This window comes from Elephas maximus, chromosome 13 (genome assembly GCF_024166365.1).
Source record: "Elephas maximus indicus isolate mEleMax1 chromosome 13, mEleMax1 primary haplotype, whole genome shotgun sequence".
NCBI classification, from domain to species: Eukaryota; Metazoa; Chordata; class Mammalia; order Proboscidea; family Elephantidae; genus Elephas; species Elephas maximus.
Window position 1 is genome coordinate 80,757,838 of NC_064831.1, and position 26,395 is coordinate 80,784,232.

Here is a 26,395-nt window from a genome sequence, read left to right on the forward strand (position 1 = left end):
CTGTTTTTGGTTTTATTTAAAATTACAGATGAAGAATTTAAACTATATGGTAAAAACTGCCTACGGTTTAACGAAACCACAGGAAAAGTAGTCATAACGGAATGCAGAAAAAGTAAAAGAACTGATCAAATTAGTTTTAAAGGAAAATTATAAAACTTTCTAAAAACTAAGTTTTGTAATTGATAACAAAAAGTCATTATGGGCATTAAATAATCTACAGTACTTAAAAGCCATAAAGACTATAAGGACAAACATCCTATCATTACTGATAACAGTAACATTTTTCTTACCCAGCATTACTATACCGAAAAAACCAAACCAAACCCAGTGCCATCGAGTCGATTCCGACTCATAGCGACCCTATAGTACAGAGTAGGACTGCCCATTCGTTTCCAAGGAGCGCCTGGTGGATCTGAACTGCCGACCCTTTGGTTAGCATCTACAGCACTTAACCACTACGCCACCAGGGTTTCCAGCATTACTATAGGTAAAACAATTTCACATAAGTAAATAATTCGGTTTTTTGAAGTGCTCCTTTTAAAATGTCAAAAAAAATTTTTTTTTTACTTAATTTGCTTTATGAAAATCTGCCTACGGTGTATTACACATTTCCCTGCCTTCTTAGACACTGATAAGGAAGGGCAGAGATACTGACTTAGCACCTACTATATGCCAGGATCTTTAAATGTGGGGACAACAATATTTAACGGCGCAAGATTAAACGATACATGTAAAAACTTCCCAAAGCACCTGGAACTTAGTATGCTAGATATTGCTGTCATTTTGTAAATCATATGTAATCCTCAAGACAACCCTATGATATAGGTATCACCCTGCTGAATTTTACAGACGGAGAAATCTACGGCTCACATAGCTAAAAAAAAAAAAAAAAAAACAATGCTAGTACCTAACAAAGCAGGAAGTGAAGCCCATATCTATTTGACTCCTAAGCCCTTGTACTTTTCTCTACACAGGCAGTTCTCAACGTGTGGTCCCAGTACCAGCAGCAAAACCTGGGAACTTAATAAAAAAATAAAAATTCTCAGCCCTGTCCCAAACCTAGGCAATCAGAAACTCTGCAGGTGGGCCCAGCAATTTGTTTAGCCCCCAGGTGATTCTAATTCATGCTGAAGTTTGGGCACCTGTGGCCCCACTAGGATACACTGCACTGTACCAGTTACAACAGAAGTCCTGGTGTCTGTCCCTAAATGGTTCTTTCTTTCCAACAAATTACACTTTTTACTGTTTCATTCTGCCTTTAAAAACTGCATCAATATCCTTATTTTACAATCTTCAGCAACAGACCACACTCCATTCCCCCACCACGCAGGGTAAGAGCAGACACACAGTAGCGATATACTAACATCGTTAGGAACTTGGACTTTCCGAAGTAAGAAAGGCCTGGTTTGAATCCCAACATTATCACTTACTAGCTGTATAACTTCAGCAAGTAACCAAAGCTCTCTGATCCTGTTTCCTTGCATTTACAATATAAGAAAACAACAGTTACCTCATGAGGTTGTCATGGTGACAAAATGATAAAATCAATGTATTATATAGCATAATGAATAAATACTATCAAGAGTTCAATAAAATGGAGGCTCCTGTCCTATTTCAGTACAATACACAGTCCTGCCGCCCTCTACTGCATGCACATGCACACGGACACGTTACGCCACACGACGGCTCAGAGCCCCAGGCTCACCGGGAAGGCTGAGCTTGGACACACCATTTCTTAAAACACCCATCTTTATCTCAGAGTCAAGGAGACTTAGTCAAGTACAGGCAACACATAATCATGGTAATGGATGTGGCAAGGATAAAATGACAAATTTCATGGAGATCTGGAAAATGGAGACTTATAGAGGAAAGATACTATGAGAGAAACCCACAGTAATGGCTTCTTCAGCGCCCTAACCTGAGATCCCTTAACCACAGAAGATAGGACAAGACACGCAATGTCTGCAAGACCTAATAAGCTTTACTGGAAACAGAATTTAGAAATGCGGGAGGTGACAAAGAAGGAATTCATACTCACAAGGGTAGGTTAAGATCACCCCTTGCCTTTAACAAGATCAAGGAGATGAAAGAATAGTACGAAAACAGCCCACAATCAGATTGGTGGGTCCCATGAACCAAAAAAGGAATGTACCATCGCCTAAGCAGTAAGATAAAACTCACATTTCCTTCTGTGGACATAACAAAGAGAGACAGCTGAGAATTCCACCCCAGCTGCCAGATACTCTGTATATCACACGAGGTCAGCAGTTAATCCAAACACAGAGCTATGAAAAAGGCTTCAAGGATGCACAAGGGCCAATAGCTCTTTCTTGATTTAGAAAAGAAAGAGTAAACAAAACAAAAACAAAAAATTCAGTATAGATGAGGTTCTCTGTAGCCAAGGAAAAGGGCTCTAAGTTTTCATCTCCACATGAATGAGTATAATAGGAAGCTCAATCAGAATCTCTGGAGGAGAAAAAGTCCTAAAGGCGTGCACCATCGGGTCATTCATCAACAAATAAATTAGTGTGCCTTTCAGAGAAATGTAACTTCTATGCCCCTGCTGATACAAATACATTCCTAATAAATTAATCTATTTGTGGATTTCTGAATTAGATTCAGCGGGCTGAGTTTATGAATCTACCCAATGGTCTCATCTCAGGTGGCACCGCAAATTCCAAACACAGCAATAAAAAATCTTTAGCCTTACCATGAACATCCTGGAGCTGGAAAATGTCAATCTTCCTGTCTCAGTTTCCCCAGTTGTAAAATAAGAAAACAACTGCTCCCAATTCATAGGCTTGTTTAACCAATAAAATGAGATGAGTAAAGAAAGAAGCAACACAGTCCCAAGTAATAGTCCATACACAACACAAAAGATTATTTTAGTTGAAATTCAGTTTTTCATCCAGTGTCAGTTCCTAATTTTCACTTTCAAGGTGCCTTCTAGAGGCCCCATCCTACTTCTGCCACTGACTCCAGGTGACAAAGCTCACTTGTATGATTTCATCTCTTGACTGATGAACTACAGGGGCCCTACCTTCTAGGTCATAAGTCTTAACAAAAAAGACCTCGTCTTTGGGTAATCAGACATCTATAACCACCCATGCACTGGGCAAAGCTCTTTTCCAAGGCAGAGCTTTCATTCTACTTAAAAATATTTAATCTAAAACACTGCAGGCCTACTACATGCAAGGCACTGTGCTAGCAGCTGGAGTTAAAAACAGCAACAAAAATAACAATACAACTGCAAATACAAAGTCCCTGCCTTCGTGAAGCGCACAAGAGAGTAACTAGGAAAAGGCATGTAAACAGAAGTGTACTAAAGTGTTTGCACAACTATAGTCAAGTCTGTACAGAGTAGTTGGGGCATGAAGGGAAGAGTGACAGACTCCACGGAAGGCAAAAGGGCTTCATAAAGGCAAGTGACAGGAAATGAATCCTGAAAGATGAGTGGTTTTCTTTTTTTTCTTGTGGGAGAGGGGTTAATACTGTATTTCTGAAAGAAGAGAGACAAGAACGGTTTTTTACATGCCTGAAGAATAGCAGACATACAGTTGAAACTAGTTTACCCGAAGGCCCACGAACTCAGTATGGAATCCACAGTTAGGGATTTTTAAAACTGCCAAATGCTGGCTTCAATATACTGCTTTTTATTTATGTAGGTGTCCAAAAATCAGTTTCAGCAGCCTGTCCACACCTCATCCCTAAACCCATGTGTTCTTACCAGTCCCATTTACATCACGACCTGCTCTACTACAACAAAACCATTTTAATTCTTCTGGAATCCAGATTTTTGGGTTCATGGAATTGGAGTGACCCACTCAGGCCGTCTGCCCTCAGGTGTCCTTTTGAATCTTCAACCTTTAAGGAACTATGTTCCTAAAGACACCTTCGAGTCCAACACTAGCCTAGGAAGCAGCTTAGCAGAGTCCTTTTTGCCTCAGGCATTGGGCTCTTATAGAGAACTATTTATGTGCAGCCAGTTTTGAGGAACAGGAACCCCAGGGTCTGACTGAAGAATGTATGGCAGGTCCTGTGACTGTTTCTCCAACAGGCCCAACCACAGAACTCTACACGTGTTCTGACGCTATCTCCTGAGAAATTAACATGACAATGACCTACATAACCTGTTTTCACTGTCCCCTCAGACTGCCTTCCTGGATATGCTGCCCCGTTTGAATCTACTCACAATATTCTGTTACATTAATTTTTGGTGTTTCTCTAAGCATTTAGGTTTTTGACAACTACCAACTACAAAGCAGGTCTGCTTTTAATGATTCACAATCACACAAGAGGAACTCATGAGAAATCCTAAATAACATACAAATACTGTGAAAATAATGTGAAGCGTTAACTCCCTTAATTGTTCTCTGAAGCTAAGAGATAACCAAACCTGTGTTCAACAACACACACCTTGATACCATTTGAGTCAATAATCTCATACTAATTTACTCAAGAATCTAACCTTAAAGAGAAGCCATAGATCTGTCCTTTTGAAGTAACATCCTACTTAATGTATATAATTTCCCATTTACTTCTACAAGTTACCCCTGCTGACGGGTTACAAAGCTGCCTTGTTGAAAGATCTAAATCTACCAAAACTGCTGCAATTTAATCCATAAGAAAGGGGCTTTCAAAACTCTCCTTTTTGCTCATTTGGTTCATAGTTAAACTTTAGTATGCATCAGAATCTCCTGAAAATCTTATTTTAAAAATGGCTTGCTGGAAGGAAAGACTAGTCCAAACGACTAAAGGCCCACATCTACCATGGCCTCCACCAGACCGAGGCCAGTACAACTAGATGGTGCCTGGCTACCACCACTGACTGCTCTGACAGGACCCACAATAGAGGGTCCCGGACAGAGCTAAAGAAAAATGCAGAACAAAATTCTAACTCAAAAATAAAGACCAGACTTGCTGGCCTGAGAGAGATTGGAGCAACCCTGAGAGTATGGCTTCTGGACACCCTGTCGGCTCAGTAATGAGGCCACTCCTGAGGTTCACCTTTAGCCAAAGACTGAACAGGCCCATGGAACCAAAGAAGTCTAAAGGGGCACATCAGCCCTGGGGCAGGGACTGGAAGGCAGGAGGGAACAGGAAAGCTGGTAATAGGGAACCCAGGGTTGAGAAGGGAGAGTGTTGACATGTCATGGGGTTATTTAGGCATGTCGCAGAACAAGGTATATACTAACTCATGAGAAACTAGTTTGTTCTATAAACCTTCATCTAAAGTACAAAAAAAACAGAACAGGATGCTATTTAAAAAAGAAAAACAATAAAGAGCTTTCGAAAATGGAGAGAAGAATGGCTTGCTGGGCCCATTCCCAGCCTTTCTGATTCAGCAGGTCTGGGATAAGGTCTGAGGATATGTATTTCCAACAAGTTCCCAGGGTATGCTCATGTTGCTGGTCTGGGGACCACACTTTCAGAAACCCTGCTCTAGAGCAATCTAGCTGGCCATCTTTCCAGGTCACCCCCACATACCAATTATGGCCGTGACTAAACAATTTTTATAAAATCCGCCGTACATTTGACAAAGGGTGCCAGATGGAGTTTGATATCAAAGGCGACCTCTAAATCAAGCATCAGGCTTTCAAATTACCAGCTCAAGAGAGGATGGTATCAATTTGAGGAACCGATAGTGAAACCATTCTCACTTATAGAGATTAAACAGAAAGAGCAAGAGTTTTTGAGTTCAAATCCCCACTTCACCTCTTAGCTATGTTCCTTCATCTATAATATGGGCCCCGTAAAAATGAAGGATTTAAGTGGCATTATATGGAAGGTGCTCAGGAAGTAGTTCTCTTCCCCTTTCTAGCCAAACAAGGGGAAGAGCTCTCAACCAAAGTGCATATGCAGAAGATGCAAGAGGAGGTCACACAATGGAATTTTTACACGTTATGCTTTCACATTTCGTGTCAAAATAAAGGAGACGGGTCTCTTTAAAAACTTACCTATATTTAAAATTTTTATCTGTCCGAGTGCTATGTGCTTTACATATTTTCACTTCATTTAATTCTCACTACCACCCTCTACGGTTTTAAAGACACGATTGTTCTCCCTCAGGCTTCCAAGGCAGCTCCTTCTCCTCCTAAGTGTTCTTACCACATTGGTGCTACAACCATAGTCCCTGCCTCTCATACTAAAACCCTGAGTGGTCATGTCTGTGGCCCGGTGATGTCTGCAGTCATTCTATTTGTCAAGATCCACATGCCCATCTGAATGGAATAATTATCCCAGATCCCATCAGTGTGCTCTAATAGTGAATTAACAGAATAAGCCTACACACCTGGTGGAGTCCCTGGGCGATGCAACTGGTTAATGAGCTTGCTCACCTGCTAACCAAGAGGCTAGCAGTTCAAGTCAACCCAGAGACACCCTGGAAAAAAGATCTGGCTATCTATTTCTGAAAATCAGCCATGGAAAATCCTATGGAGCATAGTTCCATTAACACACATGGTGTCACCAGGAGGCGGATGCAGCTTGACAACCGGTTTGAGGTTTTTTTTTTAATAATAATTTTTTAAATATTTTCTTGTATTTTATCAGCAAAGTGTACACAGAACAGGTTCACATTCAACAATTTCTACACATATTGCTCAGTGACATTAGTTACATTCTTCAGATTGTGTCAATATTCTCATTACTTCAAGTTGTTCCATTCCCATTAACCTGGTCTCACTGCTCTCAGCCTTCTCATCTATGCTTTAAAGTAACTGTTGACCATTTGCTCACATATGCCGTATTTTTACACAAAGAAAGCATGCCTTCTACATTGTTTGTCAACCTAGCCCTATCCTCACGAGGTATTTTGGTAAGCATGCTAATTTTTTATAGCAACATGTAAAGAAAAACTGGCAGAGCAGTCCTCATGAAAACATCTCATGGGGGAGGGCACAGCTGGCAAACAAATGTAGAAGGCACCCATTATTTGCATTAAAGTACAGTAGACGACTTTTTAAAAGAGCACAGTACTCAAGGGTGATATTATTTACTTTACAGGCAACCCTGCTATTTAGCTAAAAGGTGGCCTGAGGGGACAGTTTCGCTTCAAAGTTTAAAGACTTTTTCAGGGCAATACTCTTGGGAGTCTTCCAGTCTCAATGGGTCCAGTAAATCTGGATTTTTTGAGAATGTGAAGTTCTGTTCCACATTTTTCTCCCTTTCTCTCAGGATTTATATAATGTGGCCCTGATCAGAATTTTCAGTAGTGGTATCCATGCATCATCTAGTTCTTCTGATCTCGGGACAGAGGAAGTTCTGGTTCATGCAAACAATTAATTGGTCCTGCAGACTGGTTCCTTCTTTGAATATTGGGTTTCCTTCTTTCTCTTTTGCTCCAGACAAGTAGAGACCAATACTTGTATCTTAGGTGGCTGCTCACAAGCCTTTAAGATGCCATATGCTACTTACCAAAGTAGAAGGTAGAACATAAACTTTATGAAATATGTCAACTGACCAAGTTGTCCCACGAGACTATGACCCTAAGTTTTCAAACAAAACTAATCCCGTGGGGTGACTCGTTATATCTAAGAAGTACCAGTTTCTGTAATCCCTTTTCATTTTAATATATACCATATTTTTATGCCAATAATGTGCATCTTCTGTATGCCTTCTGTGCTCTTCCCCCAATGAGGCATCCTCACAAGCATGCTATGCTAATTTTTCTACACAGCAACATGTTAAAAAAAAAAACTGGCACAGTGACACCTGTGAAAATACCTCGTGGGGAGGGAACAGCTGGCTAACAAATGCAAAAGGCATGCATTATTTCATAAAAATATGGTATATGTTAAACACATATACACATTCTCCATAGGGATTTCTTGGCTGTAATCCTCATGGAAGCAGACTGCCAGGCTTTTCTTCCATAGCACTGCTGGGCTAATTCAAACCATCAACCTTAGCAGTAGTTAGCAGACAAGCTTTGCGCTGCCCAGAGACCTTGTTAGTCATTAGAGAAATGCAAATCTAAACCAAAATAAGATACCACTTGACGCCCATCAAAAACACAAAGACCAAGCCCACAGCCATTAAGTCCACTCCGACTCTCACAGCAACTCTGTAGGACAGGGTAGAGCTGTATATTGGGTTTCCAAGGCTGTAAATCTGTATGGAAGTAGACTGCCACTTCTTTTATCGTATGGAACAACTGATGGGTTTGATCCGCTGACCTTTTGGTCTACAGCCGAGCACTTTAACCACCGCACCACCAGGGCTCCTTTCACACCCACCAAAATGACTATTATCAGAAAAAAGAAAACAACAGATATTGGAGGGGGTGTGGAGAATATGGAACCCTCACGCATTCCTGGTAGGAGTGCAAAATGGTGCAGTCGCTGTGGAAAAGTTTGTCAGTTCCTCAAAAAGGTAAACACAAAATTATCATATGACCCAACAATTCCACTCTTAGTCATATACCCAAAAGAACTGAAAACATGAATGCAAACAAATACTTGTACACCAATGTTCATCACAGCATCATTCACAATAGCCAAAACATGGAAACAACCCAGAAGTCATCAACTGACGAATAAATAAACAAAATGTGGTACAGATAGTAAATTACTCATCCATAAAGAGAAATGAAGTCCTGATACATGCTACAAGATGGACGAACCTTGAAAACATTATGTTGAGTGAAATACGTCAGTCACTAAAAGGTAATTATGATATGATCCCGCTTATGTGAAATATCTACAATAGGCAAATGTATAGAGCCCAGATTTCATTATTTGTTACCAGGGACAGGAGGGACGTGGAAAAGAGGAGTCACTGCCTAACAGGGTCTGGGTTTCCATTAAAGGCTCTTGAATAGGAAAAATAATAAAAGACATCTTACCTTGATTTTAAGGTTTTTCTTATCCAGGAAACCAAATATTAACCATGAAGAGCCTAACCCAAACTACAAAAGCCTGCCAGAAGCTGCTCTACAACAATGTAAATTTGTCTTATCCTGCTGCTGCTGTTGCTGTTGTTAGGTTCCGACAAGTCGGTTCCAAGTCACGGCAACCCTATGTACAACAGAATGAAATACTGTCCAGTCATCCCGCGCCATTCTCACAATCGCTGTCAATGCCTGCGACAACTTTTGCAGCCACTGTGTCAATCCATCTCCTTGAGGGTCTTCCTCTTTTTCCGCTGACTCTCTACCAAGCATGATGTCCTTTTTCAGGGGCTGATCCCTCCTGATAACACGTCCAAAGTATGTGAGACCAAGTCTTGCCATCCTTGCTTCTAGGGAGCATTCTGGCTATACCTCTGCCAAGACAGATTTGTTCATTCCTTTGGCAGTCCATGGTATATTCAATATTTTTCACCAACACCATAATTCAAAGGTGTCAATTCTTCTTCGGTCTTCCTTTTTCATTGCCCAGCTTTCACGTGCATATCAGGAGATTGAAAACATCATTGCTTTGGTCAGGAGCACCTTAGTCCTTAAAAATACATCTTTGCTTAACACTTCAAAGAGGTCTTTTGCAGCAGCTTTTCCCAATGCAATAGGTCATTTGATTTCTTGACTGCTACTTCCATGTGTGTTGATGGTGGATCCATATAAAATGAAATCCTTGACAACTTCAACCTTTTCTCCGTTTATCATGATGCTGCTTATTGGTCCAGTTGTGAAGATTTTTGTTTTCTTTATATTGAGGTGCAATCCATACTGAAGGCTGTAATCTTTGATCTTCATCAGTAATTGCTTCAAGTCCTCTTCACTTTCAGCAAGCAAGGTTGAGTCATCTGCATAATGCAAGTTGTTAATGAGTCTTCCTCCAATCCTGATGCCCCGTTCTTCTTCATATAGTCTAGCTTCTCAAATTATTTGCTCAGCATACAGATTGAATAAATATGGTGACACACATGTTTCCAAACTTCTGAAATCTGTTAGAAAAAGATAACTGTCAAACCACTGCTTCCTAATTTACCTCTGAAAACGCCTCGTGGCTGCAGGTGGGTGAAGGGCTAAATTATTAGCAGCCAGGCCAGTAGTAAACTGGTATCAGTTGCTCTCAGCAGAGGGGAAGGCACAGTTCAATCAATCACATTAAAGATTAGTCAAAGGTTGATCTATATTTCTCCCTTCTCTTCTCTTTATAAGCCTCATTCATATATAAAACCCACTGCTGTCGAGTCAATTCTGACTCATAGCGACCCTATGGGACAGAGCAGAACCACCCCATAGAGTTTCCAAGGAGCAACTGGTGGATTCGAACTGCCGACCTTTTGGTTAGCAGCTGGAGCACTTAACCACTATGCCACCAGGGTTTCCCTCATACATATATATATATGTGTGTGTGTGTATGTGTATATATATATGTTATGTATGTTGTTAGGTGCTGTCAAGTCGGTTCCAACTCGCAGCGACCCTATGCACAACAGAACGAAATACTGCTCAGTCCTGAGCCATCCTTACAATCATTGTTAAGCTTGAGCTCATTGTGGCAGCCACTGTGTCAATCCACCTCGTTGAGGGTCTTCCTCTTTTCTGCTGACCCTGTACTCTGCCAAGCATGATCTCCTTCTCCAGGGACTCATCCCTCCTGACAACATGTCCAAAGTATGTAACACACGGTCTCACCATCCTGGTCGCACTTCTTCCAAGACAGATTTGTTCGTTCTTTTGGCAGTCCATGGTATATTCAATATTCTTCGCCAACACCACAATTCAAAGGCGTCAATTCTGCTTCGGTCTTCCTTATTCATTGTCCAGCTTTCACATGCATATGATGCGACTGAAAATACCATGGCTTGGGTCAGGCACACCTTAGCCTTCAAGGTGACATCTTTGCTCTTCCACACTTTAAAGAGGTCCTTTGCAGCAGATTTACCCAATGCAATGTGTATAAAATATATATACACCCACCCAGAAGCACCTCGGAGGAAAGGCCTAATGATCTACTTCCAAAAATACAGCCATTGAAAATCCAATAGAGCACAGCTCTACTCTGTCTGACACACATGCAGTTGCCATGAGTCAACTGACTTAATAGCAACTGATTTTTTATAATTACAATACATAATGACCTTGTTGGAAACCCTGGTGGCGTAGTGGTTAAGACCAAAAGGTCGGCGGTTCAAATCCACCAAGCGCTTCTTTGAAACCCTGTGGTACAGTTCTACTCTGTCCTATAGGGTCACTCTGAGTTGGAATCAACTCAACAGCAACGCGTTTGGTTTTTGGCTTTTTTCATATATATATTTTATTTTGTTGCTGTTGAGAATATACACAAAACATACACCAATTCAACAGTTTCCACATGCACAATTCAGTGACACTGACCACATCCCTCGGGTTGTACAATCATTCTCACCCTCCTTTTCTGATGATCAGATTTTTTACTCATTTGGTAGTCCCTCATTGCTGTACCTCTACTCTGCATACCTCCTAATCAATATTTTTTGGGTACCACTTTAATAATGCTACTACTTGCATGGTCAGAAGATCTCCAGTTGCTCTCCAAAGTCTCATGCTGATACGTACAACTCCAAATGCCCTCTGCCAGCTCTGGCCAACAGAGCTTTCTGTAACGATGGACACACCCTCTATCTGTGCTGTCCAATACTGCCGCAACTAGCTACTGGGAACTTGAAGTGTGGCTAGTGCAGCTGAGGAACTGATTTTTTGATTTTATTTCATTTTGATTAAATAGCCATATGTGGCTGGTGGCTACCATACTGAACAGAGTAGCTCTACACAATCTCATCTCCAGGTATCCTCCAATGTGCACTGTCCATCCCACCTAAGCCAGATCCCTCACCACCCCAGTGACACCACGTTCATGTTTTACTTCAAAGACTGCATTTCCTCCTCACTCTGCCCTCTCATCTGTCCATATCCTATCTATCTAGACTAGCAGGGTCCCCATCTTTCCTAAAGCCTTCGCAATCATTTCTGCCTATATCTCATTCCTCTCTCTACTCTGAACCATCACTGCCTGTATAACTCTTCTAGCGCTTGAACAGACACTGCTTGTGCTGTCATTTAACTTCTTATGCTGCATCTGAGCCCCGCCTCCCGAAGGAAAAAAATCTATTTCTCCAAGACCAGACCCTCCAAAACAACGTCTAGTGCAGTGCTAGGCACAGAACAGGTACTTCACAAAGCATCTGTTGAATGAATTAAAGGTACAGAACATTACATTTTGGCTTTCCTTGCACAACAAGACTTCTCTTCCCTAGTACCAAATTGAAATTTTAACCCTTCGTTGTTACTCGGATGCTTGGAAAACATGTACTTACTGTAAGCATCCTGTAAACAGCCCTAGAAGAAGCTCTGACATATGCACCCCTTGTCTGTCTGAAAATGCCTAGGAAAATAAGAAAATACTACTTGCAAATGCAAAATCCATTCAGTTCAAAGCAAGTTTCTGGAAACTGATTAAAAAGGCACACAGAAGGAAACTGAAGTTTTTGCTCTGTAAAACTATCAAAAGCTAGATTGAGGAACACTTGACTTCCTTATTTCTTCTGGCACTCGTGACAAAGTCCTGTTATTTAAATATAGTTTCAGATCTGGCTAGCAAGTGCCACCAGCCTACTGAATGTTTAGAGCACACCCGTCAGACATGTATTGTTAAGGCTAAGGCAGGTAGTTCATTTAAAAGATCAAAAGGCTGATAAGGCTCTCTTTAGAGGAGCGAAATGTAACCTAACAGCCAAGTGAGAAGCACAGCCAGATTTATTTCAGCTCCAGCTATGGACACATTTTCCAGGAACAATAACAAAATTATGCCATTAAAATAGATCCGGTTCCCTACAATGAAGCAACAACTGAGAACACCAATTTGGGGTAAACTAAGCTCTGTGGCCTTTCAAAAAATATGATTATTTACACAAATTAAATTTATATGGGCATAAATTTTTTAATTAACAAAAAATTAAAACCTCCAATCATTTCTCCTCCTCTGAGCACAGCATATCCACTTGCACCCTTATCTTCTAGTATTATTTGGGCTCTAAGATATGTTCTGATCGACATGCAGAGAACATTAACCCACTGAATAAAGTCTGAGTCTTCACTGAGGCTAGAAACAAAAGTCCAGAGCCAACAAGAATCCACTGTTGATTAGTTTTTCTCAAGATCTAAATATAAGTCAAACGGATATGTTCTTCTGATTTCCCTTATTTAAATGGACTTTGAAGTCATTCACAGGAATGAACCCTAGCTCTACCACAGCTGTGTAACCTTAGACAAGCTAGTTACCTCTCTGAACTCTCATTTCCTTGGCTCTAGCCTGGAGATAATAACCAATCTCTACATTTGTTGTGAAAAATCAGGAAATGTGTACTGAGTGCCGACCACAGTACCTTGCCAGAAGTGAGCTCTCAGCCAACATCAGTACCCTAGCCCACTTTTCCCTTCCTTGGGAAAATGGAGAAGTAAGAGCTTGGAATCCCTGGGTGGTGTCATACTTAATGTGCTCAACCAACAGGCTGGAGGTCTGAGTCTACCCCTAGGTGCCTTAGAAGAACGGCACCTCTTCCAAGGCACCTCATCTGTTTATGAGAAATCAGCCCTTGGAAACCCTATGGAGCACAGTTCTACTCTGACACACATGGGGTCATCATGAGTTAAAACTGACAACGCAACCGGTTAAGAACAGCAGCATAAGGAATAGCCCCTATTCTAATGGAATCATTATTAGAGGTTGTTTTGTTCTGTACATCTAAATAAACAAAGGTATTCAGCGCCAAAGATACACTTTCTTTTGAGGTTCCTCTATCTGTCAGGATGTTTTTGCCTCCTCCCTGAAGTAGTTACATACAAAAACATTCAGAAATGCGGAAAAAGGGCATAATAAACCAGATCTGTTGGGGTTCTGGAAATCTGTTTAACTGGAATGGTTCTTCCCCTTGAAAATCTAATAAATGCTGGCTTTATCGCAAACATATGGCAGGTAATGATTATTGCCCCAGATATTACCCCGGGGCATATTTTACATCTGACTTGGAGCAGAATTTACATCTGACTATCTGTCTGGATTTAGAATGTATTTCATTTGTAGGGGAAAAGGACTTCTGGTTTTCCTGAGGGAGACCTAGAGATGGGCTTGACAGACCACAAATCTTAGAGAAACAAAAACAGCAAATTCATAATTGGAGAATCTGGGAAATGCACCCCAAGTTTCCCCTCCTTAAATGTATCCTTTTGGTCATCTTAGTTAGGGAACCATCAGTCTCCAAAATAAACCATCTGGGCCAGTGTTAGCTATACCCCTTCATTCTCAAGTTATAGCTGCACATATCATTAACCATAAGGTGCCCAATGCCCAGGGAGCACCTGGAAAAGCAGAAAAGAACATTACTCTAATACAGAAAAACATCAAAGTGCTGTAAGACAGGAGAAATGTCTTACTACTTCAGGATCTTGACCTAACCATCACTGTCCAGGCTAATAAATTGCCCATCCTCTTGAGGAAGCTCAAAGTATAAACAAGAGGGATCTGAACCAATTTATTCATTAGGGTGGCTACCACTGACTTCCATATTTTTTTATATACATACACATACACACACACACATTTTACTGTGACTCCTTTTCCACTGAAGAGGGATTTCAAGTGATAACTGCATATTCTCCAATGTGTCTATAGCTCATAAAGACATTCTAACCCTTACCTGCTCACTCCACCTAGAAAGGCACTCAAAGCTATTTTTTCAAATACTCCTCTTCTGCTTCTCCATACTTTTCTCTTACTTGGCATTTATCCCCAGTTTTCGGCTATAACTTCTCTGTGTATGTATTTGAATCTTAAGTTCAAGCCTACTAAAAACCTGACTCCTGTACCCAGGCTGGGCTGATTATCTGCAGATTCGGCTACCTGAGCAGATCACAATCAGCTGTGAAACTGGAGGTTGGTCGCTCCAGCTCTCTGGAGCTCAGTTTCCTCATTCAGAAAGCCAGAACACTGGGCTCAACCACCCCTAAAATAGAATGATTCCTATGATTCACAAATTTTTCTCCAGTCTGACTTCTCCCACAAAGTCCATTCCCACATGTATAGCTGACTATGGGGCATCTGTATGGGTTCGTCGTTACAACTTTTTTCCCAGAAAAGTAAAGTGATGGGAGAAGAGAGGAAACAACTCAGTCTGGCCTGTGAACCAGAGGATTAGTCCAGGACTCCTAATTCTTGACACTTGACTGTAGGTCTCCTTCGCAGAGCTTCAGGCCTGAACTGGCCAGATCTCCTCTAGAATAAGTCTGGTGCCAGAGATAACAGGCATCCAAAGACCTTTTCCTCCGCCTTCTTCGGAAGTCTATAAATCTTGCTTCCTTCTCAGCTGTTAGTCTGGGGGAGGATGTATTTACTGTTGGTTGCTAGGTCCAGTAGGGCACAGTGTGGGTGGGCGGTGGTATGGCCTATTTTGTTTGTTTTATAAATACCAACCTTTCCTTCGTGTGCCTGGCTTTTTCTTTTATCATCTAACAGCATCCTTCATCCCTTCTGGGAAAAATCTATGCTTTTATCTCAATGGTGAGAAGAGCTCTCTAGGGACCAACGGTGCCTGTATTATGTTCATAAAAAACATTCGCAGTTACACGGTTTGCTGCAACCAAGTGGCTCAACCCGTTAAGTTCACATAGGACTAGAGATAATTCAGGAATCAACAGACGTAGGCACTATTCCTACCATGCTTTTCCAATTCACTAAATGACTAGTAAGTCATCTCACATAATGCATCTCTAGAATAAAACTCTATCAGACACCCTCAGCTTCACGTCGTACGGATGCCATGGCACCTTCTGACAATTGTAGGGAAAGTTATAAATGCACAATAAAGGTATCATTATCACATTCATTTTCTTTCGAGCAACATCTTCAATTACAAAGGTCATACCACTAACTATTCAGGGCCCACACAGGGTAAATTAATAATGAAACTTGGGAAACAAAAATGAGCAATTTTAAGAAAGGCAGCAGTTCTGTCAAAAATAACTGAATTAACTAAAATTTTAGTAGTCTCTTAACTAAACTGTATTTCATTCACTCAACAAATGTCTACTGAGTCCGTTATATTACATTTGCCATGAGTCAGAGTTGACTCGACCGCAGCTATCTACTAGGTTCTGTATTAAATATGGGCTATGAGTTATTACAGATTAGTTAAGATTTATATATATTTTTAAATGCATATATTTACAAGAACAGTGACAATGATCTGTTGAAACCTCAGGCAATTTATTACTCACAATGAGCTCTCTTTCACCTGTATCAGGAGCATGCCTTGGAAAGAACAAACGTGCCCACTTTAGGAAAATTCACTATGTTAAAAGTACTTCCAAACCAGAGACAACATTAGAGAGGGGGAGTGAAGAATCACAACATCTTTAAATGCCCGATTCCCCTGGAATAAACTAAATTATACAAATTTAACACCACCTTAACCAAGGGATCAAAGTTAACCCCTCCAATAATTAGACAAGAAAATTTCACGTGTCCCCTAGTGTGGTACACCAAAAAGGATATCATTTATGTAGTATTCTTACACAAATCTCCCAAGAAGCATTTCAGCATGAAAGACTATAAAAACAAAACAGAACATTTTTATTACACTGTTCTCTGGTAATTAAGAGCCAAATGTGCTTAAATGAAAAAAGTTCCTCAATTCAAGAATATCCATTTACATCTAAAACATGAATCTTAAGATGACGAGAAGGACTAAAACTATTTTTCCTCAAGTAGATAGTCCAACATGTTTAAACTATCTAAGGATCCAATGTGTCCAGGGCCAGCAGATCCACAGTAAGGTAAATCCCAATATCCCAAAGAGGTCTAGTTTGACCCCAAGCCATCAGAAGCTCTAAAGTTTTCAGAGCGCACACAGAGATGGGTTCTGTACAGGGGATTCAGATTGGATCAAGGCAGGCACACCGGTCTACAAAACCCTACAAGATCCAGCTCTTCCCTACTTCTCCACCCTCCTGCCTCACCCAGGAGGGAGAGCAGGTCCCTCATCCCACCGCTCCTGCACTGCATTCACTATGCCCCAGCCATTGCTCTTTCTGTTCCTCAAATACATCAAGCTAGTTCTCATTTCAGTGCTTTTGCACTTGCTGCCCTTTTGGGCTAGAACACTATGCCCATATCTGCACATGGCTGGCTCCTTCTGGTCATGCAGGTCTTAGCCTGCCATTCAGCAAGGCCTTCCTGACCACCAATCTAAAATAGGCCCAGTCAGGCACTATCCTTTTCGCTCGTCTTACTCATTTTAAGGCTTTTCTTCCTGATATGTCTTCTTGTTTATGAGTAGTCTGCCACCTAATCACTATAATGAAGGTACTATAAGAACCGTGACCCTGTCTGTTTCGTGTGTGGCTAAATCTCCAACACTCAGAACAGGGCTCAGCCAAACCAGGCACCTGAATCAAAGGATGAATTCCCCCAGTTCCAGCCCAAAATTCACTTCCAATTCTGATGTTTTGCCTGAAGTTAAAGGTCTCCTAGAATAAAATGGTTTCTGGAACTCTGCTTTCTCTGCCGAAGTTCACTATTCTAATTCCATCCATGCCCTTTTCTTCTCAAAGAACTCATCTGTACACACTCAAAACTACCAGTTTCTTATAGATGACTCAAACTGGCTCTACTTCAAAATCAATTTTGTTGCTCCTTAGTTCCAACCTCACATCTCCAGCTGCCCACAGAGTATTCATATGCCCTCCAACACATTTAAACAACAGGTCTGTCACTTCCCTCTTCTTCCCTGTGTCTGACAATGGTATCAGCTGTCACTCAGGCTCAAATTCTCAATCAGCTGTCAACATTCTTCTTTTCCACTCCCTGTATCTAATAAAGCACTTGGTCGTGCTCCTTCTTTTAAAATATTTCTTGCATCTGCTACTCCATCTCCATTTTTATTCCCACTAAACTATCGAGAGAGGTATTATGGCACCGTGGTTAAGAGCTACGACTGCTAATACCAAAAGGTCTGCAGTTCGAATTCCACCAGCGACTCCTCAGAAGCCCAGTGAGTCGGAATCGACTCAATGGCAATGTGTTTCGTTTTGGTTTTAGTCAAAGTTTTATTTTTCACTACTACCCAATGGAACTGAAACTGCAATTCTTATAAATCTATCTGGCAATAATCAATACCTTTGTGGAGGCTGTGAGAAACACAGACCTAGACTGCCTAACACAAAGGTTGTACTCATGGAATCAGAGCTGACAGAAGAGGAAAAGCACAGGCATTTTAAGCAACTGATCTCCAAAGTTCCAGGCCAGCGTCCTGCACAGTCCACTGTGAACATTTCATCAAAAATAATTCACTACAGCATTTAAGAGTCTCATTTAAGAGTACACAGTATTGCCACCACTACAGTTTTGTACCTTTCTTACATTCTTAACTATTACAACTTCTTCTGAACATTTACCTTAATTCAAAGACTGAGTAAAATATTTATTTGTAATCCAGCTTTTTTTTTTTTAATTAACTTACAGATATAAGTTGTACCACTGTCAAATTGGGAAAAGTTGTGTGACAGGCATATTTACAACAACAAAAAACAAAAGCAAAAAATTGAGGCTGCTTATGTAGAAACAAACACCTTATGGGATCTGGTTCCTTGGTTTGGAGGTTTAAGGTCATAGTTTCATGGGCCATCCCAGTTAATTGGCCTAATAACATGTTTAGTGCTTCTGTTCTTTTCCTAGTTTGTTGCCTAGTTCCTGGGGTCTTAAAAGCTTGCAAGCAACCATCCAAGGCAAAAAAAATTGGTTTCTATTTACCTGGAGCAAGAGGGGAAGAAGGAGAGTCAGGAAGAGGAAGAGGAAATGGAATGCGGGCTAACTGCCTCCATGAACAACTGCCTCCCGTACCAGGAGACCAGAAGAACTGGATGTCCGGCTACCATGAACATTCACATCAAAAATCTTTAGAAGAATCCTGATCTAAAGGGGAAAAAACGTAGAGAAAATTTTCAAATTCTCATGGACTCCAGACTTCCTGGAGCCACGGAGGCTGGACAAATTCTATTGCCCTGAGATAATCTTTAAACCTGAAACCAAAAATATCCATTGAAGTCTTCACAAAACCAAACCACAGTTTAGCTTAACTAGTAAAAAAATGTCTGCCTTGAGCATATTCATACGGGGTCAAACTGACAAGAGCAACTTGAAAGATTAGATAGGAAATTGTAGGAGCAGTGAGTTTATGATAATGGATGAGGAGCAACTCAGAAAAGAAGGACGAGAATGGCTGCACAGCTCTGAGAACGTAATCAATGTCACTGAACTGTACATGTAGAAATGGCTGAGTTGGTGTATGTTTTGCTTTGTACATTCTCAACAACAATAAGCAAAATTTTTTTAAAAAAAGTTCTTTTTAGAATCTGTCTTCCTTTATTTGCTAGCAGTTTCACTCTTCTGCTGATTGATACTTGTCCCTAGCAAATCTGAAATATGACTAAAAGAAAAACGTTACTACACTCTTTCTATTCTTTTGCTTATTCTTTCTCTAGATGCAGAGGACCGTCCCCCTCTCCAATGGATTGTCGTATGGGTGTTACTTTTCTACACCAAAACAACATAAATCCCTATGACTCGACTTAGCTGACTGAAAATGGAGTAAGTACATTTTCACTATCCTTTTTCAAAAAAGGATAATACGACTGCCCCACTAAGTACTCTGCTGGTAAGATATAACCTGAAATTTGAAGTTTAAAGTATTCTTCAGTAGAGCCTGCCCAGGTTCAACATATAATCTTACACAAAGCACTTACTTTATTAAGAACATTCCCAAGAGTTGATTTTTAGAGAGCTTTGTTCCACTAATAGAACAAAAGCTTAACATGGTGTGCAGTGGTTTCCATGACTAAGACCAGAAAAGAAAAGGTTCAAATGACAATTTTATCACTAATTAGTTGTGTCATCTTATCACATCTTCAGACCGCCTCTCTAAAATGGAGGGGTTGAAGCAGATAGTATCTGAGGTCTTTGTTAGCTCTAAAGTTCTCAGATTCCACGATGGAAAAATCAGAAAGTTTCTAATTGACCTCACAGCCTCTAGCCTCTCCTTCCAAATTATCCTTCAAGCTACCAACAATTAATTTTCCTGAACTATGACTGTATTAGTTTCCTATTGCTGCTATAACAAATTACCATGAAGTTAGTGGCTTAAAGCAACAGAAAATTTATAATTTTGTAATTCAGGAGATGAGAAGTCCAAAATGGGCCTCTCTGGGCTAAAACAAAGGTGTCAGCAGCACTGTGCTCCTCTTGGAGGCTCTAAGGGAGAACCCATTCCCTTGTCTTTTCCAGCTTCTAGAGACTACATTCCTTGGCACATGGCCCTTCTTCTGTCTTCAAAGCAATCAGCTTTGCCTCCCTCTCTCACTTACAAGGACCCCTGGGATTATACTGGGTCCACCCAAGTAATTCAGATAATCTCCCCATCTCAAGATCCTTAGATTAATTACACCTGCAAAGTCCCACCGGTCATGTAAAGCAGCATATTCAGAGATTCTGGGGATGGGGGGGGCAGATAAATTGGGGAGGGAACATTATTCTGCTTTAGTTACATCAGATCCCCTAAGCAAAAACCTGCAATGAAAAGAAAAAACTTCAGACCAATATCTCTCATGAATATAGTCTCAAAAATCCTTGAGAACATACTAGCAAACCTAGTCCAGCAATATACAAAAAAGATTATAACACCATAACGAAGTGGAATTTATGCCAGGGATGCAAGGCTGATTTAAGATCCCAAAGTCAATTAATGTAATACACCACATCAACAGAATAAAGAACAAATACCATGATCATCTCAATACATGCAGAAAAAGCCTCTGACACAATTAAAAACCTTTTCATGGAAAAAACACTCAACAAACTAGGCATATAAAGGAATTTCCACAACTGGGTAAAGGGCATCTACAGAAAACCCTCAGCTAACATCATATTTAATGGTGAAAGACCAAACGCTTTTCCTTTAAGATCAGGAACAAGACAAGGAAGTCCACTGTCACCACTTCTATTCAACATGGTGGTGCAGTGGTTAAGAGCACAGCTGCTAACCAAAAGGTCATCAGTTCAAATCCACCAGCCATTCCTTGGAAACCCTACGGGGCAGTTCTACTCTGTCCTACAGGGTCGCTATGAGTTAGAACTGACTTGATGGCAATGGGTAGGCAGGGCAATTAGGTATGAAGGCATCCAGATTAGAAAGGAAGGAAACTCTCTGTTCACAGATGACATGATTTTGTATATAGAAAATCTTAACCAATCCACTTGAAACCAATAATATTAATAATAAAGTTCAGCAAGTTTTCATCAAAAAGAGTAAAGTATTTATGGAATATATTTAACAAAAGAAGTACAAGACTTGTACACTGAAAGCTACAAAACATTTTTTAAAAAGTCCTAAATGAATGGAACAGAACTGAGTGTCCAGAAATAAATCCTTACATTTATGGTCAAATGATTTCCAACAAGACTGCCAAGAAAATTCAACGGGGGAATGAAAAGTCTTTTCAACAAATGATGCTAGGACAACTGGATATTCATACGCAAAAGAATGAAGCTGGACCCCTCTGTCACATCATACACAAAAATTAACTGGATCATAGACATAAATGTAAGAGCTACAACTATAAACCTGTTACAAGAAAACAAAGGAGTAAATCTTCATGACCTTGGGTTACACAAAGCCTTCCAAAATATGATACTAAAGTACAGTGACAAAAGAAAAAGTAGATAAACTGGACTTCATCAAAATTAAAAACGTTTGTGCTTCAATGGACACTATCAAGAAAGTGAAAGACAACCCACAGAATGGGAGAAAAATTCACAAATCATATATCTGATAAGGGGCCTGTACCCAGAATATATAAAGAACTCACTTTAAAATAGCCACTTCGTTGTTTTTGTTAGCTACCATCAAATCCCCTCTGATTCACAGTGTCCTTATGTATCAACAGAATGAAATGCTGCCCAGTCTTGTGCCATCTTTATATGACTTTTGGTATGTTTGAGTCCAATGAATGTTTCACTTCATTGAGGGTTTCCTTCATTTTCGTTGATCCTCAGCTTTACCAGCCATGATGTCCTTTTCCAACTAATGGTCTTTCTTGATGACGTGTTCAAAGTAAGCAAGTCAAAGCCTCGCCATTCTTGTTTCTAAGGAACACTCTGCTTAGGTTTCTTCTAAGACTGATTTGTTTGTCCTCTGGCAGTCCACTTTAAAGGTACATGAATTATATTTCAATAATTGTTGTTAGTTGCCGCTGAGTTGACTCTGATTCACGGTGACCCCATGGGTGCAGAGTAGAACTGCTCCATTGGGTTTTCAAGGCTGTAAGCTTTTGGAAGCAGATTTCCAGGCCTGTCTCCCAAGGCACCTCTGGTCTGGTTCGAACTGCCAACCTCTGGGGTAGTGGTCAAGTGCTTAACCGTTTGTGCCACCCAAGGACTCCTTATTGCAATAAAGCTATTTTAAAAAACAATGTAATTAGTTTACGTACAAATCCATTGACGAACATTAAAAAAATTACATCACTAGTCTGGAAAGAAAGTAAGTAAATAAAATACCTTCAATTATAAGAACATATGTATATTTGGTTTTTTATGTATTACATTTAACAAAAAACCATCTATGCAAAAGAGCGATCATATGAATGCTCTACGCTGGAAAAGTATAAGACAATACAACATAGTAATAAATTAATTAGCTGATTAAAATAAACACTAAAAAAAATTTACAGAGACACACACACCTTCAGTGCCTCCCAACTGGTCACAAAATTAAATCCTCACACCTTGTCCTCCTTCACAATTGGGCTTCAACCACCTTTCTAGACATATCTCCCATTATTACCCAATACAAATTCATCTGGGCCAGGCTTTCCACTGCCCACCCTCTCACCACCCATGGAACACCATGCTCACTACCATCCTTCTCCTCACCACCTGCCTTCTGTCTTAAGTAAATCTGGAGACTTTTCATCTAACTAAATTATGCTCCTCATTTTAAGGTCTGGCTCAAGACCTATCACACACATCAAATAAACTTTTCTCACCCACTCCAGACCACACCCACCCAACATCCATGCCTCCCACAGATCTAACTGTCCATACTTCTGAGCTGGTTCCTTATCAAACGGGCAGGCCCACTTTCCACCACCCCAATTCAGCTAATTCATTCCCACAACAATTTTTTTAAAAGCTACCTAGAGTTTACCTTTTCCAGGCTTGATCCATGCATTTATCCATCTTATAATTCCCTCATGTTAGGAGCTGATACATAAAAGCTTTCACCCAGAGTCTTAAAGTAAATAAAGTCAATACTGCACCTTGCCAATGACAGAGTGCCACCTAGCTGCAAGACAGGGTAATTCACAATAGTAGTGGGAAAAAAAAACTAAAAAGTTTTTTTTTTTTTTGGAAGACCCCCAGAAATGAATTACAGGTAAAAATAAGAAGTCATACAGGTAAAAATAAGAAGTCATAGTACCATCATGAAGTGCAATTTAATTGTTTCATAGGTGCACCTTATCTCCCTGTCTAGACTGCTTTACTGTCTTGCAGGTATTACTTGTGCTTAGCACAGTTCCTTGCACATATTAGTCATTGAATATTTACTAAATCAAACTCAATTTCTGAAATGTACTATGCCAATAAATTCATGTGTAGATGGCTAAAAGCTTCTATGATAATCTCTATCACATTAGAGTGTCTGTGAACTTATTATAACAAGTAAACAGCAGCAATAACTACAAAATTAAAAAAAAAATCGAATGATTTACTCACATATAATGGAGCTTGTTGTGGATTAAGTTTCATGACCCAGGATCCTGAAACAGAAATGGAAGAAGTAAATCGGAAAAATAATAAAAGTTGCTGGCAAAAGTATAAAAACTACATGAAGTCCTAGATGTTAAGCACAGCTGTTATGATCACAATCAGAAGTCTTGAGATTACTGTGTACCCAGTTTTTGTCTGTTTCTCTGTTTTAAACAGGTTTGGGAAGGCAGGAAGGTCTAGGATTGCAGCTCTCCTTGTATTCCAGATTTAATCGTTTCAAGTGGGGAGAAAGATTTTCTGATTGAAAAATAAAAACAAAAAGCTTCACTGTCACTAAAGGAGTTTCAACAATCAATAGGATATTTAAAGTAGTTGTCAAAGCACTTATCAAAATACTATATGATCAGTTCAACTTTTACATAACCCCCCACACTCACAAAAAACATGGGACTCCCCCACGCCCTCGCTAGGGAGCTTAAGGGAAAAGGGGGAGGCACAGGACTATCCCAGCTCTCTTGTTCTTTACCCCTCTCCCAGAAAGGCTACAGCTTGCCTCCACCAAGGAAAGGTTGTCCCTATACCCCAAGTTAATAGCTCAATTTCCTTATTGGTTATTTTCACTAAATGAATTCTCACAAAAAAAATCTTAACTTTAGAGAAAACTTCCAGGATCCTAGAATATGAGTCTCACCTGCATGCTATTCTTAGCCTTCCCGGCACAAGTAACTGAATTTAAACAATTATTTAATGTTGGTCTCTGATCTAGACTAAGTGAGGACAAGAGCTTCACTTGTCAAGTTCTCAAATATCCTCTGAATGCAACAAATGAAAGTTAGTAAGTTTTGATATCCTACGTCACCTAGGACTGCACTTCCTTGAAATGTGGACCCAGTTGTATCTTGTCCCCATGTTTAACCTTTTACTCAGAAGACAGTAATCAAGTGGACATTACAACATCCTACTCGTAGCATGTTCTCAGGAGTTTAACTTAGTGATTTGAGAAGGACTTAACCTAGGATAAAAGAAATCACTGTCCCAAATGATGAACTCCAGGATGGCTGGTCCTTTGCCAACCACCCTGAATTTAAGTATAAGCTGATCTCATTCTCATAACACTCAGAGAAATATACCCCAATGACTGCATTATAAGTTGATCTGAGGAAATTTATTTATAATAAGTAACTGGATTTAACTAAGCACAAACTACCCAGCAATATAAACTACAGTATAGAAAGATCATACATGCAAAGAAATAGATAAAAATTTCCATACTTTTATGTTCTACCACACCACGGAAACCTCATCACAATGAATGAAAATCCAAACAGCATAAATTCAAAGTTCTCAATGACTGAACATTTAGAATACAAGAGCGATCCCTTACCCAGCACACATAACTTAATAAACTTAAGCCTTTCAATATTAAAATCCTCACAGAACGGCCAGTTTGGTCAGGCTGGGTATGCCTGAGGTCAAGGCTAACCCCAAAAAAGCAGATAACACATACTCAGGAAAAAAAATGTACAGCCAGGCTCCTAAATCAAATCATCTCCAACCAGTTGCAGGCCATAGGCTTCACACTGTTCGGCTGGACAAAGGAAAGACACCCAGTGGCCTCCTCCACACTGAACCACCTCCATGCCCCGCCCCCATTTACTCTGGAGTCCACTCCCTACATTCTAACTGGCCTCCTGGCTCAAGGCACTCCTTACCTCCTGCCTTCTTTCATTTAATGATTTTGTGCCCTTAGGTGCTAAGTTCACCGGCACTCTTGGGCAATTAAGTAATAGCCAAATCTCTTACAAAAATAGAGTTCAAGCCCATAAGATTCAAATAGCAAGCATAGATGAAAAAGAAAGAATGAAGGACCTGAGTTACTCGCTCAATGTGTTAAATATCCACTTAATTTAAAATTAAGCTCAACTGTGCCCACTGGCCTTTTAATCAGCTTTCCAGGTCCTGTTTAGACTTGCCTGACAAACAACTGAAAGAACTTATAACTTATGAACCAATCTGCTTTAACAAACTCCTCAAGCGTTCCTGACATCACAGCAGAGGAAATATCAATGGAAACTGATACAGGAATTAACACTTTACTAATCTGTAAGAATTGCACAAGTCCACGGAGACAAACTAGTAACTTACTATAATACGCCAGCCCTCTGACGTTTCCCGATTTGCTAAGAAACAGTATGATTGTGTGCAAGGACCACAAATATCAACTGCACTTGGATAAGAGAGCTGGTAAAACTCAGATGACTCTAAAGAAGGGCTCATGCAATCTGAATTGTTTGAAGTTATGAACTCATCTAAACGTAGGACGCAAAGTCAGAACCTATACAAGTTGCTCTGATTTATGATTAAAGAGGAATGACGGTCTCTATCCACCTACCGGGTCAAAGGATCTTGACAGATCACTGCTGTGCTGCCAACCCAGGAAGCTGAAAGAATAAATCTGTCAAAAGCAATCAAGGCAATAACCCCAGAAGGTTCCAGAAACAAACTGGTGGGTTTGGAATGCTTTTAGGCTTTTTAATCCTGGTGGTGCAATGGTTAAGTGCTCAGCTGCTAACTGAAATGTCAATGGTTCAAACCCACCAGCCACTCCACAGGAGAAAAGACCTGGCAATCTGCTCCCGTGAAACCATATGGGG

General features: G+C 40.3%; 1 protein-coding gene across 8 annotated transcripts in view; it reads right to left on the reverse strand.

The window, feature by feature from the left end:
* AKAP13 (A-kinase anchoring protein 13) overlaps positions 1 to 26,395 on the reverse strand; it is a 395,855-nt gene that overhangs the window by 263,852 nt on the left and 105,608 nt on the right. For all 8 annotated transcript variants that reach the window (XM_049905678.1, XM_049905675.1, XM_049905676.1 and 5 more), the window contains exon 2: positions 23,748 to 23,791. In XM_049905678.1, coding sequence (XP_049761635.1) covers positions 23,748 to 23,780 — 33 coding nt within the window. In that variant the 5' untranslated portion in view covers positions 23,781 to 23,791. The remainder of the gene's footprint in view (positions 1 to 23,747; positions 23,792 to 26,395) is intronic.